General features: G+C 42.0%; 1 protein-coding gene across 5 annotated transcripts in view; it reads right to left on the reverse strand.

Annotated features, from left to right (window-relative positions):
- Positions 1-3,644: 3,644 nt before the first annotated feature.
- LOC135556711 (GRAM domain-containing protein 2A-like) overlaps positions 3,645-20,963 on the reverse strand; it is a 68,539-nt gene continuing 51,220 nt past the window's right edge. For 2 of the 5 annotated variants that reach the window (XM_064990104.1, XM_064990105.1), the window contains exons 7-12: positions 19,158-19,229; positions 17,115-17,177; positions 11,936-12,104; positions 10,038-10,131; positions 6,394-6,501; positions 4,098-5,820 (exon numbers count right to left, since the gene is read on the reverse strand). In XM_064990104.1, coding sequence (XP_064846176.1) covers positions 5,775-5,820; positions 6,394-6,501; positions 10,038-10,131; positions 11,936-12,104; positions 17,115-17,177; positions 19,158-19,229 — 552 coding nt within the window. In that variant the 3' untranslated portion in view covers positions 4,098-5,774. The other 3 variants (XR_010458045.1, XR_010458046.1, XM_064990106.1) reach the window with 3 other exon arrangements.

The raw sequence follows: 20,963 nt of genomic DNA on the forward strand, positions 1-20,963 counted from the left end.
CTCCATGCAGACTGGTAGCTCTGGCTGCTCCATGTAGACTGGCAGCTCAGGCTGCTCAATACAGGCAGGAGGCTCCGGCAGCGCTGTAGAGGAGGAAGGCTCTAGAACCGCTGAACAGACGGGAGACTCCGACAGCGCAGGAGAGGGAGAAAGCGCTGGCTGCGCTGAACAGGCGAGACGCACTGAAGGCCTGATGCGTGGTGCTGGCACTGGTGGTATTTGGCCGAGGAAACGCACAGGAAGCCTAGTGCGGGGAGCTGCTACTGGAGGGCTGGGGTGTGGAGGTGGTTCTGGATAGACCGGACCGTGCAGGCGCACTGGAGCTCTTGAGCACCGAGCCTGCCCAACCTTACCTGGTTGAATACTCTCGGTTGCCCTGCCAGTGCTGTGAGGAGAAATAGCCCGCACTGGGCTATGTAGGCGAACCGGAGACACCGAGCGCAAGGCTGGTGCCATGTAAACCGGCCCAAGGAGACGCACTGGAGACCGGATGCGTAGAGCCGGCTTCATGGCATTTGGCTCGACGCTCAATCTAGCCCGGCCGATACGCGGAGCTGAAATATACCGCACCGGGCTATGCACCCGCACTGGGGACACCGTGCGCACCACTGCATAACACAGTGCCTGCCCGGTCTCTCTAGCCCCCCGGTAAGCACAGGGAGATTGCGCAGGTCTCCTACCTGACGCAGCCATACTCCCTGATAACCCCCCCCCCCAAGAAATTTTTGGGGCTGCTTTTCGGGCTTCCTTGCCAACCGTGTTCCCTCGTATCGTCGGCTCCTATCTCCGGCTGCCTCTGCTCTCCTTAGTGCCTCCACCTGTTACCATCCATGTCGCCGTACTGCCTCCTCATACCAGCGCCTCTCCGCTTCAGCCGCTTCTAATTCCTCCTTGGGGCGGCGATATTCACCAGACTGAGCCCAGGGTCCTTTTCCGTCCAGTTCCTCCTCCCATGTCCAATTCTCCAAATGGTGTAGCCTCTCCCACTGAAGCTGCTTCTGTTGCCTTTCGTGTAGCTCCTGTTTCCTCTTCGCCTGCTGCACTTTAGGGCGGCTACACTCCTCTGGTTTAGCCCAGGGTCCTCTTCCGTCAAGGATTTCCTCCCATGTCCAGAAATCCTTAATACGCGGCTCCTCTTTGCGCTGCTCCTGCCTGTTGACACGCTGCTCGGTCCGAGTGTGGTGGGTGATTCTGTAACGGCGTTCTTCTTTTGTTGAAAGAGAGTCGGACCGAAATGCAGCGTGTAAGTTACTCATGTTTATTAGGAAGACAAACGAACGAACTATACACGAATAACTAATAAATATAAAAACAACAAACAGAACGTGAAACCTATTACAGCCTGACTGGTGAAACTAACACAGAGACAGGAACAATCACCCACGAAATACAAAGCGAAAAACAGGCTACCTAAATACGGTTCCCAATCAGAGACAACGAGAATCACCTGACTGATTGAGAACCGCCTCAGGCAGCCAAACCTATTAAACACACACACCCCTAATCAGCTACAATCCCAACTACTACAAACCCCAATACAAAACTACAATACATAATAAACCCATGTCACACCCTGGTCTGACTAACTAATAAACTAAAACACAAAATACTAAGACCAAGGCGTGACACAGTCAGCCAGACTCTTCCAGATCTGCCAGTCAGCCAGACTCTTCCAGATCTGCCAGTCAACCAGACTCTTCCAGATCTGCCAGTCAACCAGACTCTTCCAGATCTGCCAGTCAACCAGAGTCTTCCAGATCCGCCAGTCAGCCAGACTCTTCCAGATCCGCCAGTCAGCCAGGATCTGCCAGAGCCTTCCTCCTCTCCGCTGTTGCCGGAGTCTCCCGCCTGTCCGGCGCTGCTGCCGGAGTCTGAGGAGCCCCCCTGTCCCAAGCTGCCCCTCTGTCCCGTTTTATTTAGCAGGGTTGCCGTGGCTAGGAGGTCACGGAAGCGGACAAGGTGGGGGAAGACTACGGTGAAGGGGGGGGGCCACCTCCAGCACCAGAGCCGCCACCATGGACAGACGCCCACCCGGACCCTCCCTATTGTTTTGATGTGCGTCCGGGAGTCCGCACCTTAGGGGGGGGGGGGGGGGTTCTGTCACGCCCTGGTCGAAATATATTATGTTTATATTCATTTATTCGGTCAGGCCAGGGTGTGACATGGGTTATTGTGGTGTGTTTTTGTCTTGGGGTTTTGTGGGGTGTCTAGCGTAGTCTATGGCTGCCTGAGGCGGTTCTCAATCAGAGTCAGGTGATTATCGTTGTCTCTGATTGGGAACCATATTTAGGCAGCCATATTCTTTGAGTGTTTCGTGGGTAATTGTTCCTGTCTCTGAGTTTATATTCACCAGATAGGCTGTATAGTTTTTTCACGTTTCCGTCTGTTGTTTTTTTGTACATTTCAGTTATTTCATGTCTAGTCATTTTTCATCAATAAACATGAGTAACCACCACGCTGCATTTTGAAGAACGTCATTACAAATATACTGTAATAATATAATAATGTACTGTAATTCTATAATATACTGTAATAATATAATAATATACTGTAATAATATAATAATGTACTGTAATAATATAATAATGTACTGTAATAATATAATAATGTACTGTAATTCTATAATATACTGTAATAATATAATAATATACTGTAATAATATAATAATATACTGTAATAATATAATAATGTACTGTAATAATATAATAATGTACTGTAATAATATAATAATGTACTGTAATTCTATAATATACTGTAATAATATAATAATATACTGTAATAATATAATAATGTACTGTAATTCTATAATATACTGTAATTATATAATCATATACTGTAATAATATAATAATATACTGTAATAATATAATAATATACTATAATAATATAATAATATACTATAATAATATACTGTAATAATATAATAACATACTGTAATAATATAATAATGTACTGTAATTCTATAATATACTGTAATAATATAATAATATACTGTAATAATATAATAACATACTGTAATTATATAATCATATACTGTAATAATATAATAATATACTGTAATAATATAATAATATACTATAATAATATAATAATATACTGTAATAATATAATAACATACTGTAATTATATAATCATATACTGTAATAATATAACAATATGCTATAATAATATATATACATCCACAGAAGATAGGGGTTATATTTCCATTCAGTATGCAATGTTTTGTAACTAATAGCGAAACCTCTGCTATTTTTCTCCTACTTTGCTACTTGGTCAGTGGTGCCTCTCCCATTGAATGCCAAACTAGTCACGGGTGTGTCAGAGTTCTTTTCATTCTAAACTTGTATAGCTAATAAGATATAAATAGGATGTATTTGTATTCCATCTGATTGTATGGGACCTTAACACCATATGCTCTACACAGCTCACAGAACACGTCTGCCTTTCCCTCATAGAAATATCAGCTTTTCGGCAGACTTTCTCTCATCCCTAATGTATTTTTCTGAGCAATACAAACAGATGTGTTGCATACTGCGATATGAACTCTGTTTAAGTAGTAGTCATGTTTTGTAAGTACTTATTAGGACACAGTGTGCATAAATAAATACAGTTTGCCCACTGACAAAGAAAGGATCAGTCTATAATTTTAATGGTAGGTTTATTTGAACAGTGAGAGACAGAATAACAACAAGAATCAAAGATAAACGCATGTCAAAGATGTTATAAATAGATTTAATTGATCCCTCATTTTAATGAGGGAAATAAGTATTTATTTGTTAAGTCAATATTTATAGTACACACCTCCTCATGGAATATTATAATATTTATAGTACACGCCTCCTCATGGAATATTATAATATTTATAGTACACACCTCCTCATGGAATATTATAATATTTATAGTACACACCTCCTCATGGAATATTATAATATTTATAGTACACACCTCCTCATGGAATATTATAATATTTATAGTACACACCTCCTCATTGAAAATTATAATATTTATAGTACACACCTCCTCATGGAATATCATAATATTTATAGTACACACCTCCTCATGGAATATCATAATATTTATAGTACATACCTCCTCATGGAATATCATATTTATAGTACACACCTCCTCATGGAATATTATAATATTTATAGTACACACCTCCTCATGGAATATCATAATATTTATAGTACACACCTCCTCATGGAATATCATAATATTTATAGTACATACCTCCCCATGGAATATCATAATATTTATAGTACACACCTCCTCATGGAATATTATAATATTTATAGTACACCTCCTCCTCATGAAATAGATTATTATAATATTTATAGTACACACCTCCTCATGGAATATTATAATATTTATAGTACACCTCCTCCTCATGAAATAGATTATTATAATATTTATAGTACACATCTCCTCATGGAACATTAAGGGCAAGTTGACAGCAACCTAATTCATTGTCAACCTGAGTCTCTCTTTCTCTGTCTGTCTCCCCTCTCTCTATCTGTCTCTCTGCTCTGTCTCCTCTCTGTCTCTTTGTCTTTCTCTCCTCTCTCTTTCTCCCTGTCTCCTCTCTGTCTCTTTGTCTTTCTCTCCCCTCTTCCTCTGTCTCTCTCAATACTTTCACCACTTTCTCTCCGTTCACGTCCAAAGTTCCACTCCATCCAACACAGATTCACAAATGGCTTTACAATTCTGTCAATATCTATTATTACATGACGCAGACGTCATGTCTTATCAGATGGAGAAGCTACCGACTACCTTGAGACAGTCCTAGCCACTTGTTAAGTCACACAAACAATGGTTAATACACTCAAACACACACACACATACAACACGCACGCACATACATACACACACACACACACTTTCACAACCTCACCTGACACACACAGTAGCATGTTTTCAGTTGGCATGACAAGACTCGAGCACAGCATCTTCAAATTCTGACAGAAATGTTAAACCTCTGATAATAGTGTCCATTGAAATAGTTTATATTTTTCCTTAGTATTACAGGAACGGTTATGTCTCGGTGACCATGCTCAGTAATCATTGCAAGGTGGGCTACGCTTGGAAATGGTTGACCAGGTCAGGTTGAGTTCCTGACCGGACTGCCTTCTTATATTCAATCTTTATTCAGTCTCTCTCGTAGCCACTCTCCTACTGGGTATAGTCTATTCCTGTTGAAAAAGGCTCCGTGTCTCTGACAACAGGCTCCGTGTCTCTGACAACAGGCTCCGTGTCTCTGACAACAGGCTCCGTGTCTCTGACAACAGGCTCCGTGTCTCTGACAACAGGCTCCGTGTCTCTGACAACAGGCTCCGTGTCTCTGACAACAGGCTCCGTGTCTCTGACAACAGGCTCCGTGTCTCTGACAACAGGCTCCGTGTCTCTGACAACAGGCTCCGTGTCTCTGACAACAGGCTCTGTGTCTCTGACAACAGGCTCCGTGTCTCTGACAACAGGCTCTGTCTCTAAAATCCTGGACGCGGAAGTGTCTGATCAGTTGACTGGTATTGTAAAGTTCCTTGGCAGAATCCGAGTAAAACAAGGACATTGAGGTCAAAGGTCAGGTGAACTCTGTTGGCTCTGTCCCATTGACACCTACTCTGTAGTCGTCTACTTCCAATCCTCCTCAATCCATTCCAGTCTTTTGTCTGCAGTCCATAGTCTTTCTAGGGAACGACAAGAGGATTCTTGTCTCTCTGGCGCCCCCTATTGGACAGACTATTTAACTGCAGTTTTGGCTTCAGGTCTTGGATTTTCTCAAGTAATTGTCTTTTCATTGAACCAGCAGGGCACTTCTTCACACCTACAGGGTGGGACAGAGTGAACAGGTAAACAAACAGAGTCTCTGTTTGCCCAATCGCCAGGAGAACCTCCGTGACTGACAGACCATCTGTCCAATGTTGACGCAGCATGCAGCAAGTGTTACCTGGGAAGAGACAAACATGCACGTTGGCAAAGAAACAACAATATCTCCTCTCGAAGTGGGGAAGCAATGTTTTATCTAATAAAATATGACTATACAGCAAACATTCAGCTCTGTATTGAGATGGGAAATTAGCTCAAAGCGTTCATCCCTGTGTTGAGATGGGAAATTGGCTCAAAGCGTTCAGCCCTGTGTTGAGATGGGAAATTAGCTCAAAGCATTCATCCCTGTGTTGAGATGGGAAATTAGCTCAAAACATTCAGCCCTATGTTGAGATGGGAAATTAGCTCAAAACATTCAGCCCTATGTTGAGATGGGAAATTAGCTCAAAGGAACTGGGAGAGAAAGGTGACATTCATGGGTCAAAAATGAGAAGTGTGTATATGTGTGAGAGATTGAAGATGTACACTTACCTCTCTCGTGTGTGTGTGTGTGTGTGTGTGTGTCCCTCACCTCTCTCTCGTGGGCATTGTGGGATGTGTGTTGAGGAAGGACAGCTGCTGCTCTAAACAACACACACGGAAGGTCAGGTAGCAGGAGGACAGGACGAGCAGGACGATACTGAAGGAGACAGACACACGCCGCACAATGACCACATCGTTTACCACAGGGGTTCTCAAAGTGGGTCAGTGGAGGTACTTCAAAATAGAAAAAAATATAGAGATGCCTGAACAAACTTTATTTGACTCTTTGCAAACTGGAATCCATACATCCTGAGGCTGCATTCATTGTAGCTGGGGATTTTAACAAGGCTAATCTGAAAACAAGACTCCCTAAATTGTATCAGCATATCGATTGCGCTACCAGGGCTGGCAAAATCTTGGATCATTGTTATTCTAACTTCCGCGACGCATATAAGGCCCTGCCCCGCCCTCCTTTCGGAAAAGCTGACCACAACTCCATTTTGCTGATCCCTGCCTACAGACAGAAACTGAAACAAGAAGCTCCCACGCTGAGGTCTGTCCAACGCTGGTCCGACCAAGCTGATTCCACACTCCAAGACTGCTTCCATCACGTGGACTGGGACATGTTTCGTATTGCGTCAGACAACAACATTGACGAATACGCTGATTCGGTGTGCGAGTTCATAAGAACATGCGTTGAAGATGTCGTTCCCATAGCAACGATTAAAACATTCCCTAACCAGAAACCATGGATTGATGGCAGCATTCGCGTGAAACTGAAAGCGCGAACCACTGCTTTTAATCAGGGCAAGGTGACTGGCAACATGACCGAATTCAAACAGTGCAGCTATTCCCTCCGCAAGGCTATCAAACAAGCTAAGCGTCAGTACAGAGACAAAGTAGAATCTCAATTCAACGGCTCAGACACAAGAGGCATGTGGCAGGGTCTACAGTCAATCACGGACTACAAGAAGAAATCCAGCCCAGTCACGGACCAGGATGTCTTGCTCCCAGGCAGACTAAATAACTTTTTTGCCCGCTTTGAGGACAATACAGTGCCACTGACACGGCCTGCAACGAAAACATGCGGTCTCTCCTTCACTGCAGCCGAGGTGAGTAAAACATTTAAACGTGTTAACCCTCGCAAGGCTGCAGGCCCAGACGGCATCCCCAGCCGCGCCCTCAGAGCATGCGCAGACCAGCTGGCTGGTGTGTTTACGGACATATTCAATCAATCCCTATACCAGTCTGCTGTTCCCACATGCTTCAAGAGGGCCACCATTGTTCCTGTTCCCAAGAAAGCTAAGGTAACTGACCTAAACGACTACCGCCCCGTAGCACTCACTTCCGTCATCATGATGTGCTTTGAGAGACTAGTCAAGGACCATATCACCTCCACCCTACCTGACACCCTAGACCCACTCCAATTTGCTTACCGCCCAAATAGGTTCACAGACGATGCAATCTCAACCACACTGCCCTAACCCATCTGGACAAGAGTAATACCTATGTGAGAATGCTATTCATCGACTACAGCTCGGCATTTAACACCATAGTACCCTCCAAGCTCGTCATCAAGCTCGAGACCCTGGGTCTCGACCCCGCCCTGTGCAACTGGGTACTGGACTACCTGACGGGCCGCCCCCAGGTGGTGAGGGTAGGCAACAACATCTCCACCCCGCTGATCCTCAACACTGGGGCCCCACAAGGGTGCGTTCTGAGCCCTCTCCTGTACTCCCTGTTCACCCACGACTGCGCGGCCACGCACGCCTCCAACTCAATCATCAAGTTTGTGGACGACACAACAGTGGTAGGCTTGATTACCAACAACGACAAGACGGCCTACAGGGAGGAGGTGAGGGCCCTCGGAGTGTGGTGTCAGGACAATAACCTCACACTCAACGTCAACAAAACTAAAGGAGATGATTGTGGACTTCAGGAAACAGCAGAGGGAACACCCCCCTATCCACATCGATGGAACAGTAGTGGAGAGGGTAGTAAGTTTTAAGTTCCTCGGCATACACATCACAGACAAACTGAATTGGTCCACTCACACAGACAGCATCGTGAAGAAGGCGCAGCAGCGCCTCTTCAACCTCAGGAGTCTGAAGAAATTCGGCTTGTCACCAAAAGCACTCACAAACTTCTACAGATGCACAATCGAGAGCATCCTGGCGGGCTGTATCACCGCCTGGTACGGCAACTGCTCCGCCCACAACCGTAAGGCTCTCCAGAGGGCAGTGAGGTCTGCACAACGCATCACCGGGGGCAAACTACCTGCCCTCCAGGACACCTACACCACCCGATGTTACAGGAAGGCCATAAAGATCATCAAGGACAACACCCACCCGAGCCACTGCCTGTTCACCCCGCTATCATCCAGAAGGCGAGGTCAGTACAGGTGCATCAAAGCTGGGACCGAGAGACTGAAAAACAGCTTCTATCTCAAGGCCATCAGACTGTTAAACAGCAACCACTAACATTGAGTGGCTGCTGCCAACACACTGACTCAACTCCAGCCACTTTAATAATGGGAATTGATGGGAAATGATGTAAAATATATCACTAGCCACTTTAAACAATGCCACCTAATATAATGTTTACATACCCTACATTATTCATCTCATATGTATACGTATATACTGTACTCTATATCATCTACTGCATCTTTATGTAATACATGTATCACTAGCCACTTTAACTATGCCACTTTGTTTACATACTCATCTCATATGTATATACTGTACTCGATACCATCTACTGTATCTTGCCTATGATGCTCTGCACCATCACTCATTCATATCTTTATGTAAATATTCTTTATCCCCTTACACTTTGTATAAGAAATTAGTTTTGGAATTGTTAGTTAGAATACTTGTTGGTTATTACTGCATTGACGGAACTAGAAGCACAAGCATTTCGCTACACTCGCATTAACATCTGCTAACCATGTGTATGTGACAAATAAAATTTGATTTGATTTGATTTATACTATTAACAGCATCAGATGAAACTAATGTTTGCCAAGGGGTGGAATAAGTTTAGAGGGTATAATGTAATATTATGAATCTACAATATATGTTCTAAAGCGTGGCCAACATGGGCTTGGGAGGGTCACAGGGGTATTGGTATCCACAGTAGACCTACACTCCACCAATGATTCATTTCTCAACTCATAGGTTGATATGTAATAGGTAAGTGTAATATGAACGTGCAATAATAACTAAAACCAGCAGGTGGCAGAATGACAGTAAGTGTATAATACAATGAGAGATGCCTTAGCCCAGTGTTTTCCATCTCTGTCTGTGTTGCACATTTAGTTTTTGTTGCCCAAACACTACACAGCTGATTAAAATAACAAACAAATCATTAGTGGGGCGGCAGGATAGCCTAGTGGCTCGAGTGTTGGACTAGTAACCGGAAGGTTGCACGTTCAAATCCCCGAGCTGACAAGGTATAAATCTGTCTTTCTGTCCCTGAACAAGCAGTTAACCCACTGTTCCTAGGCCGTCATTGAAAAGAAGATTTTGTTCTTAACTGACTTGCCTGGTTAAATAAAGGTAAAAAATAAATAAAACGTTGATTATTTGAATCAGCTGTGTCTTTCTTGGGGTCACCAGGAGCGAGATTGGGGAAACGCTGCGGCATTCCACCAGAGTACAAACAGGTCAGGTTAGTCCGTCCAGTACTCACAGCAGGATGAAGAACTTGAGCAGTTGGTACTCCATGTGGCCCAGTTCTGGTACTGGCTCTGTCAGGAGGATCTTCCCTGTCTCCAGACTCCGCTCTGCACACAACACAGCACAGCAAATGTTATAGGGTGAAGCAAAATGCTTGTGTTACTGTCTCCTAACAGTAACAAAAAAAACAACAAATCAACAAATCTAAAAATGCCAGAATGAATCCAATGAAAAACACAAATAAAACTGTATCAATAACCCAAATCCAATCCCAAATAACACTGTATCAATAACCCAAATCCAATCCCAAGTAACACTGTATCAATAACCCAAATCCAATCCCAAATAACACTGTATCAATAACCCAAATCCAATCGCTAATAACACTGTATCAATAACCCAAATCCAATCCCAAATAACACTGTATCAATAACCCAAATCCAATCCCAAATAACACTGTATCAATAACCCAAATCCAATCCCAAATAACAATAATAACACTATCAATAACAAATCAATCCCAAATAACCCAAATAACACTATCAATAACCCAAATCCAATCCCAAATAACACTGTATCAATAACCCAAATCCAATCCCAAGTAACACTATCAATAACCCAAATCCAATCCCAAATAACACTGTATCAATAACCCAAATCCAATCCCAAATAACACTGTATCAATAACCCAAATCCAATCCCAAATAACACTGTATCAATAACCCAAATCCAATCCCAAATAACACTGTATCAATAACCCAAATCCAATCCCAAGTAACACTGTATCAATAACCCAAATCCAATCCCATATAACACTATCAATAACCCAAATCCAATCCCAAATAACACTGTATCAATAACCCAAATCCAATCCCAAGTAACACTGTATCAATAACCCAAATCCAATCCCAAATAACACTATCAATAACCCAAATCCAATCCCAAATAACACTGTATCAATAACCCAAATCCAATCCCAAATAACACTGTATCAATAACCCAAATCCAATCCCAAATAACACTGTATCAATAACCCAAATCCAATCCCAAATAACACTGTATCAATAACCCAAATCCAATCCCAAATAGCACTGTATCAGTAACCCAAATCCAATCCCAAATAACACTGTATCAATAACACAAATCCAATCCCAAATAACACTGTATCAATAACCCAAATCCAATCCGAAATAAAACTGTATCAATAACCCAAATCCAATCCCAAATAACACTGTATCAATAACCCAAATCCAATCCCAAATAGCACTGTATCAATAACCCAAATCCAATACCATAACGGTAAGAATGATGTACAGCAGTAGATATAGTAGTGAGCTACGTCGAGAATCCAGTATACAGACTCTCTGTGTGTATAAACAGTGGCAACTCAGTGGCGTTCTGCCCTGAGATTAAAGGTCGATCCCCAGTTATTACAAACACTATAAAAAAGGGACCCGATGTGATTTTTATTTGACCTTTATTTAACTAGGCAAGTCAGTTAAGAACAAACTCCTATTTTCAATGACGGCCTAGGAACAGTGGGTTACCTGCTTCAGCGCTATGCTATTCAGCGGTTGTTGATGACACTTATCCCGATTGAGGGATTGCAGCTATAACAAGTTTAAAAAAGGAAATGATTAGCTTTCGCCCTTTGATGATTAATGATGAGTGGGGCCGACCTCTGATCTTACCCTTTAATGTCAGTGGAACCTCCGTAGGTAAGTAGGGGATGTCCACTGATCTTACCCTTTAATGTCAGTGGAACCTCCGTAGGTAGGTAGGGGATGTCCTCTGATCTTACCCTTTAATGTCAGTGGAACCTCCGTAGGTAGGTAGGGGATGTCCACTGATCTTACCCTTTAATGTCAGTGGAACCTCCGTAGGTAGGTAGGGGATGTCCTCTGATCTTACCCTTTAATGTCAGTGGAACCTCCGTAGGTAGGTAGGGGATGTCCACTGCACGCCGACTGCTGGTGGGGTTACCAAGGAGATCCGGGAGAGAGGAGGACACGGACGGACTGGACGGCTTCCTCCTCCACTTCAACACCGCAGGGAAGTCATTGACCACGGGGAACTCATCCTGAATGAGGGGAGGAGAGGAGGAGAAAGGAGAAGAGGGGAGAGCTTAAGGAGGAAAGGAAATGAAGTTGGCTGAAGAGGAAAGGGAAGGTAACTTTAAAGAAAGTTTAGGCACTGTTGGGGAAGCTACACTGAAATCATAGTTTACAAAACTACCATTTACTTTTATAGTATATAGTTTCCTGAACAAAATCTACCCTCAAGAGAAATTAGTTCACTACATCCTGTGGTCAGGTGTTAACAGATTGTGAAATGTAGCCTATTAAACACGAAAACTATGTTTCAAGTCAGAATTAGGAAGTTCTGATGCAGAAAAATAAATATTTCTATATTTTGGTAAAACCAAACAGTAGTTAGCTACATAGTTAGCTACATCGCCACGTGGGAAAAAAGTAGTGTGTAGTTCCAGTAGTTAGCTACACCGCTACCTGGTAAACAGTAGTATGTAGTTAGCTGCACCGCTACATGGTAAACAGTAGTGTGTAGTTAGCTGCACCGCTTCATGGTAAACAGTAGTGTGTAGTTAGCTGCAACGCTACATGGTAAACAGTAGTGTGTAGTTAGCTGCACCGCTACATGGTAAACAGTAGTGTGTAGTTCCAGTAGTTAGCTACACCACTACATGGTAAACAGTAGTGTGTAGTTAGCTGCACCGCTACATGGTAAACAGTAGTGTTTAGTTAGCTGCACCGCTACATGGTAAACAGTAGTGTGTAGTTAGCTGCACCGCTACATGGTAAAACAGTAGTGTGTAGTTCCAGTAGTTAGCTACACCACTACATGGTAAAACAGTAGTGTGTAGGTCCAGTAGTTAGCTACACCGCTACACGGTAAAACAGTAGTGTGTAGGTCCAGTAGTTAGCTACACCGCTACATGGTAAAACCCATAATGGCCTTAACCCATAATGCCATTAACCCATAATGGCCTTAACCCATAATGTCCTTAACCCATAATACCCTTAACCCATAATGCCCTTAACCCATAATGCCATTAACCCATAATGCCCTTAACCCATAATGCCCTTAACCCATAATGCCATTAACCCATAATGCCCTTAACCCATAATGCCCTTAACCCATAATGCCATTAACCCATAATGCCCTTAACCCATAATGCCCTTAACCCATAATGCCCTTAACCCATAATGCCCTTAACCCATAATGCCATTAACCCATAATGCCCTTAACCCATAATGCCCTTAACCCATAATGCCCTTAACCCATAATGCCCTTAACCCATAATGCCATTAACCCATAATGCCCTTAACCCATAATGCCATTAACCCATAATGGCCTTAACCCATAATGCCCTTAACCCATAATGCCCTTAACCTATAATGCCCTTAACCTATAATGCCCTTAACCCATGGTGACATCTACATCCACTAAAGGGTGAGAGTATAGAGAGCAGTGTAGAATAGAGTATAGAAGTGTAGTGTAAAGTGGTGCAGGGTAGAGTATAGTAGTGTGGAGTAGAGAATAGTAGAGTATGGTAGTGTGGGGTATGGTAGTGTGGGGTAGAGTAGAGTAGAGTAGAGTAGAATATGGTGGGTGGTAGAGTAGTGTAGACGATAGTATAGTAGCATAGAGTAGTATTGTAGAGTATAGCAGAGTGGTGTAGAGTATAGCATGTTGGTGTAGAGTGGAATAGAGTAGGAGTAGAGTAGACTATAGCATAGTAGTGTAGAGTAGAGTGATGTGTAGAGTATAGCAATGTAGAGTATGGTAGTGTAGAGTAGAGTAGTGTAGGCTATAGTATAGCGGTGTAGAGTAGAGTATAGCGGAGCGGGGTGGAGCATAGTGGAGTATAGTGGTGTAGAGCATAGTAGTGTGGAGTGTAGTAGAGTATAGTTGTGCAGAGTGGAGTAGTGAAGAGTAGTGCAGAGTATAGTAGTGTAGAGAATAGGGGAGTAGTGTAGAGTACAGTAGTGTAGATTGGTGTAGAGTATAGTAGTGTAGTATAGTAGAGCAGCGCAGAGTATAGTGGAGCAGTGTGGAGCATAGTAGTGTAGAGAATAGGGGAGTAGTGCAGAGTAGAGTAGAGTGGAGTATCGTAAAGAAGTGTAGAGTATAGTAATGTAGAGTACAATAGAGTAGGAATAGAGAAGTGTGGACTAGAGTAGAGTAGAGTCTAGTAAAGTCGTGTAGAGTATTGTGGTGTAGAGCATAGTAGAGTATAGCCGTGTGGAGTAGAATAGAGTAGGCGTAGAGTAGTGCAGACTATAGTATAGCAGTGTAGATGAGAGTGGTGTATAGTAGTGGCATAGAGTAGAGTGGTGTATAGTAGTGGCGTAGAGTAGAGTGGTGTATAGTAGTGGCGTAGAGTAGAGTGGAGTACAGTAGTGTAAAGCATGGTAGTACAGAGCGGTGTAGAGTAGAATATAGTAGAGTATAGTGGTGTATAGTATAGTAGTGTAGAGTGGAATATAGTATAGTAATGTTGAGTAGAGTAGTAGTGTAGGCTATAGTATAGTGGTGTGGAGTAGAGTATAGTAGGGCAGAGTAGTGTAGAGTAGTGGTGTAGAGTATGGTATAGTAGCATAGAGTATAGTAGTGTAGAGTATGTTAGTATAGAGTAGAGTAGTGTGGAGTAGAGTACGGTAGTGTAGACTATAGAATAGCGGTGTATAGTAGAGTATAGTAGTGTGGTGTAGTGTATAGTGGTGTAGTGTATAGCGGTGTAGTGTATAGTGGTGTGGTGTAGAGTGGTGTAGTGTATAGTGGTGTAGTGTAGAGTGGTGTAGTGTGTGGTGTAGAGTGGTGTAGTGTATAGGAGTGTAGTGTAGAGTGGTGGAGTGTATAGTGGTGTAGTGTATAGTGGTGTAGTGTAGAGTGGTGTAGTGTATGGTGGTGTGGTGTAGTGTATAGTGGTGTGGTGTAGTGTATAGTGGTGTGGTGTGTAGTGTAGAGTGGTGTAGTGTAGAGTGGTGTAGAGTGGTGTAGTGTATAGTGGTGTAGTGTAGAGTGATGTAGTGTATAGTGATGTAGTGTAGAGTGGTGTAGTGTAGAGTGGTGTAGTGTATAGTGGTGTAGTGTATAGTGGTGTAGTGTATAGTGGTGTAGTGTACAGTGGTGTAGTGTAGAGTGGTGTAGTGTATAGTGGTGTAGTGTAGAGTGGTGTAGTGTATAGTGGTGTAGTGTATAGTGGTGTAGTGTAGAGTGGTGTAGTGTATAGTGGTGTAGTGTAGAGTGATGTAGTGTAGAGTGGTGTAGTGTGTAGTGTATAGTGATGTAGTGTAGAGTGGTGTAGTGTAGAGTGGTGTAGTGTATAGTGGTGTAGTGTATAGTGGTGTAGTGTAGAGTGGTGTAGAGTGGTGTAGTATATAGTGGTGTAGTGTAGTGTAGTGTATAGTGGTGTAGTGCATAGTGGTGTAGTGTAGAGTGGTGTAGCGTAGAGTGGTGTAGTGTATAGTGGTGTAGTGTATAGTGGTGTAGTGTATAGTGGTGTAGTGTAGAGTGGTGTAGTGTAGAGTGGTGTAGTGTATAGTGGTGTAGTGTATAGTGGTGTAGTGTATAGTGGTGTAGAGCGGTGTAGTGTAGAGTGGTGTAGTGTAGAGTAGTGGTGTAGAGTATGGTATAGTAGCATAGAGTATAGTAGTGTAGAGTATGTTAGTATAGAGTAGAGTAGTGTGGAGTAGAGTACGGTAGTGTAGACTATAGAATAGCGGTGTATAGTAGAGTATAGTAGTGTGGTGTAGTGTATAGTGGTGTAGTGTATAGCGGTGTAGTGTATAGTGGTGTGGTGTAGAGTGGTGTAGTGTATAGTGGTGTAGTGTAGAGTGGTGTAGTGTGTGGTGTAGAGTGGTGTAGTGTATAGGAGTGTAGTGTAGAGTGGTGGAGTGTATAGTGGTGTAGTGTAGAGTGGTGTAGTGTATAGTGGTGTAGTGTAGAGTGGTGTAGTGTATGGTGGTGTGGTGTAGTGTATAGTGGTGTGGTGTAGTGTATAGTGGTGTGGTGTATAGTGTAGAGTGGTGTAGTGTAGAGTGGTGTAGAGTGGTGTAGTGTATAGTGGTGTAGTGTAGAGTGATGTAGTGTATAGTGATGTAGTGTAGAGTGGTGTAGTGTAGAGTGGTGTAGTGTATAGTGGTGTAGTGTATAGTGGTGTAGTGTACAGTGGTGTAGTGTAGAGTGGTGTAGTGTATAGTGGTGTAGTGTAGAGTGGTGTAGTGTATAGTGGTGTAGTGTATAGTGGTGTAGTGTAGAGTGGTGTAGTGTATAGTGGTGTAGTGTAGAGTGATGTAGTGTAGAGTGGTGTAGTGTGTAGTGTATAGTGATGTTGTGTAGAGTGGTGTAGTGTAGAGTGGTGTAGTGTATAGTGGTGTAGTGTATAGTGGTGTAGTGTAGAGTGGTGTAGAGTGGTGTAGTATATAGTGGTGTAGTGTAGTGTATAGTGGTGTAGTGCATAGTGGTGTAGTGTAGAGTGGTGTAGCGTAGAGTGGTGTAGTGTATAGTGGTGTAGTGTATAGTGGTGTAGTGTATAGTGGTGTAGTGTAGAGTGGTGTAGTGTAGAGTGGTGTAGTGTAGAGTGGTGTAGTGTATAGTGGTGTAGTGTATAGTGGTGTAGTGTATAGTGGTGTAGAGCGGTGTAGTGTAGAGTGGTGTAGTGAAGGGTGGTGTAGTGTATAGTGGTGTGGTGTAGAGTGGTGTAGTGTAGTGTATAGTGGTGTGGTGTAGTGTATAGTGGTGTAGAGTGGCGTAGTGTAGAGTGGTGTAGTGTAGAGTGGTGTAGTGTAGAGTGGAGTGGTGTAGTTTAGAGTGGTGTAGTGCATAGTGGTGTAGTGTATAGTAGTGTATAGTGGTGTAGTGTAGAGTGCAGTTGTGCAGAGTGGTGTAGAGTATAGAAGAGCAGAGTATAATGGTGTAGAGTATAGTGGTGTAGTGTGGAGTATGGTGGAGCAAAAAAGTATTTAGTCAGCCACCAAGTGTAGACTATAGTAGACTATAGTATAGTAGTGTAGAGTAGTGTTGAGTAGTGTAGACTATAGTAGAGTAGAGTAGTGGCTTGGCTTACCATAGATAGTGAGCTCGGCTCCTCCAAGTACTGCTTCAAGCTGAGGCTTTTCTTCCCATTCACCTATGGAGGGAAATAAGGGTACACTGTAACTACACTTAATGTAGGCTATAGCAGTTATTAATTCAGACCCATAACCATTCAGATGGTGGTAGGCTATAGCAGTTATTAATTCAGACCCATAACCATTCAGATGGTGGTAGGCTATAGCAGTTATTAATTCAGACCCATAACCATTCAGATGGTGGTAGGCTATAGCAGTTATTAATTCAGACCCATAACCATTCAGATGGTGGTAGACTATAGCAGTTATTAATTCAGACCCATAACCATTCAGATGGTGGTAGGCTATAGCAGTTATTAATTCAGACCCATAACCATTCAGATGGTGGTAGGCTATAGCAGTTATTAATTCAGACCCATAACCATTCAGATGGTGGTAGGCTATAGCAGTTATTAATTCAGACCCATAACCATTCAGATGGTGGTAGACTATAGCAGTTATTAATTCAGACCCTTAACCATTCAGATGGTGGTAGGCTATAGCAGTTATTAATTCAGACCCATAATCATTCAGACCCATAACCATTCAGATGGTGGTAGACTATAGCAGTTATTAATTCAGACCCATAACCATTCAGATGGTGGTAGGCTATAGCAGTTATTAATTCAGACCCATAACCATTCAGATGGTGGTAGACTATAGCAGTTATTAATTCAGACCCATAACCATTCAGACCCATAACCATTCAGATGGTGGTAGGCTATAGCAGTTATTAATTCAGACCCATAACCATTCAGATGGTGGTAGGCTATAGCAGTTATTAATTCAGACCCATAACCATTCAGATGGTGGTAGGCTATAGCAGTTATTAATTCAGACCCATAACCATTCAGATGGTGGTAGGCTATAGCAGTTATTAATTCAGATCCATAACCATTCAGATGGTGGTAGGCTATAGCAGTTATTAATTCAGACCCATAACCATTCAGATGGTGGTAGGCTATAGCAGTTATTAATTCAGACCCATAACCATTCAGATGGTGGTAGGCTATAGCAGTTATTAATTCAGACCCATAACCATTCAGATGGTGGTAGGCTATAGCAGTTATTAATTCAGACCCATAACCATTCAGATGGTGGTAGGCTATAGCAGTTATTAATTCAGACCCATAACCATTCAGATGGTGGTAGGCTATAGCAGTTATTAATTCAGACCCATAACCATTCAGATGGTGGTAGACTATAGCAGTTATTAATTCAGACCCATAACCATTCAGATGGTGGTAGACTATAGCAGTTATTTATTATGGGACATTCTATGGACAGATCTCTCCCCATCTCTTTACTATGGACAGACCTCTCCCCATCTCTTTACTACGGACAGACCTCTCCCCATCTCTTTACTACAGACAGACCTCTCCCCATCTCTTTATTACAGACAGACCTCTCCCCATCTCTTTATTACAGACAGACCTCTCCCCATCTCTTTACTACAGACAGACCTCTCCCCATCTCTTTACTACAGACAGACCTCTCCCCATCTCTTTACTACAGACAGATCTCTCCCCATCTCTTTACTACAGACAGATCTCTCCCCATCTCTTTACTACAGACAGACCTCTCCCCATCTCTTTACTACAGACAGATCTCTCCCCGTCTCTACAACCATTGAATCTATATGTTTTGACCATGACAGTTTACAATCTAAGGTAACAGTAAGTAATTCAGTCTCCCCAACTTGTTCAACAGTCACACCATTCATTACCAGATTCAGCTGAGGTCTTGTACTTAAGGAATGATTTGTACCAAATACAATGCTCTCAGTTTTAGAGATGTTCAGGACCAGTTTATTACTGGCCACCCATTCCAAAACATAACTACCTTGTAACTACACTAAATGACTTTAACAATGGTATCTCGTCATAGAGCTGTATTGCAAAACATTTCTAGTGTAGCAGACACTTTCCTACAAAGTGTCCCACATGGGAATCGAACCCACAACCTTGAGCCTTGTGGACCGAGAGGAGGTTATTTCTCACCTGAAGGTGTGTGCAGATCCTCCTGAGGATGTCGTAGACACTGTCTCGAGACAGCAAGGACACAAACACATACTGCAACACAGAACAAGACACTAAAAAAAACAACACAATCTCAACCACTATAGTAGTCTTGAACTTAAGATCTATAGTAGTGTAGAACTTAAGATCTATAGTAGTCTAGAACTTAAGATCTATAGTAGTCTAGAACTTAAGCTCTATAGTAGTCTAGAACTTAAGCTCTATAGTAGTCTAGAACTTAAGCTCTATAGTAGTGTAGAACTTAAGATCTATAGTAGTGTAGAACTTAAGATCTATAGTAGTCTTGAACTTAAGATCTATAGTAGTCTAGAACTTAAGCTCTATAGTAGTCTAGAACTTAAGCTCTATAGTAGTCTAGAACTTAAGATCTATAGTAGTCTAGAACTTAAGATCTATAGTAGTCTAGAACTGAAGATCTATAGTAGTCTAGAACTTAAGCTCTATAGTAGTCTAGAACTTAAGCTCTATAGTAGTCTAGAACTTAAGATCTATAGTAGTCTAGAACTTAAGATCTATAGTAGTCTAGAACTTAAGATCTATAGCAGTCTAGAACTTAAGATCTATAGTAGTCTAGAACTTAAGATCTATAGTAGTCTAGAACTTAAGATCTATAGTAGTGTAGAACTTAAGATCTATAGTAGTCTAGAACTTAAGATCTATAGTAGTCTAGAACTGAAGATCTATAGTAGTCTAGAACTTAAGCTCTATAGTAGTCTAGAACTTAAGCTCTATAGTAGTCTAGAACTTAAGATCTATAGTAGTCTAGAACTTAAGATCTATAGCAGTCTAGAACTTAAGATCTATAGTAGTCTAGAACTTAAGATCTATAGTAGTCTAGAACTGAAGATCTATAGTAGTCTAGAACTGAAGATCTATAGTAGTCTAGAACTTAAGCTCTATAGTAGTCTAGAACTTAAGATCTATAGCAGTCTAGAACTTAAGATCTATAGTAGTGTAGAACTTAAGATCTATAGTAGTCTAGAACTTAAGATCTATAGTAGTCTAGAACTGAAGATCTATAGTAGTCTAGAACTTAAGCTCTATAGTAGTCTAGAACTTAAGCTCTATAGTAGTCTAGAACTTAAGATCTATAGTAGTCTAGAACTTAAGATCTATAGCAGTCTAGAACTTAAGATCTATAGTAGTCTAGAACTTAAGATCTATAGTAGTCTAGAACTTAAGATCTATAGTAGTCTAGAACTGAAGATCTATAGTAGTCTAGAACTTAAGCTCTATAGTAGTCTAGAACTTAAGATCTATAGTAGTCTAGAACTTAAGATCTATAGTAGTCTAGAACTTAAGATCTATAGTAGTCTAGAACTTAAGATCTATAGTAGTCTAGAACTTAAGATCTATAGTAGTCTAGAACTTAAGATCTATAGTAGTCTAGAACTCAAGCTCTATAGTAGTCTAGAACTCAAGCTCTATTGTAGTCTAGAACTTTAACTCTACTATCTTTGAATAGTCTATTAAAGAAGATATGAAGATGCACAAGTTACCAACAAAGTTTGATTTCTCACTTGCCAACTGACACCTTTATGACATGGACTGACTAAGTAGTTCAGCCAATCCAGCTGTGATAGATAAAAGACTGTGTATATAGTCAGTGTTACCCATTCATTTACCCAAGTCTCTCAATCAGACAAAACAAAGCCAGCTGGCAGCCAGGAGCTTTAGCTGTTGTCACTAAAGTACATAAAACCCCATAAAGGTGTTTGACCCAGAACAAGACCAGACTATTGAGTTAACCCTATCAGTCTGGAACTC

Source organism: Oncorhynchus masou, chromosome 15, assembly GCF_036934945.1.
Source record: "Oncorhynchus masou masou isolate Uvic2021 chromosome 15, UVic_Omas_1.1, whole genome shotgun sequence".
Classification (NCBI taxonomy): Eukaryota; Metazoa; Chordata; class Actinopteri; order Salmoniformes; family Salmonidae; genus Oncorhynchus; species Oncorhynchus masou.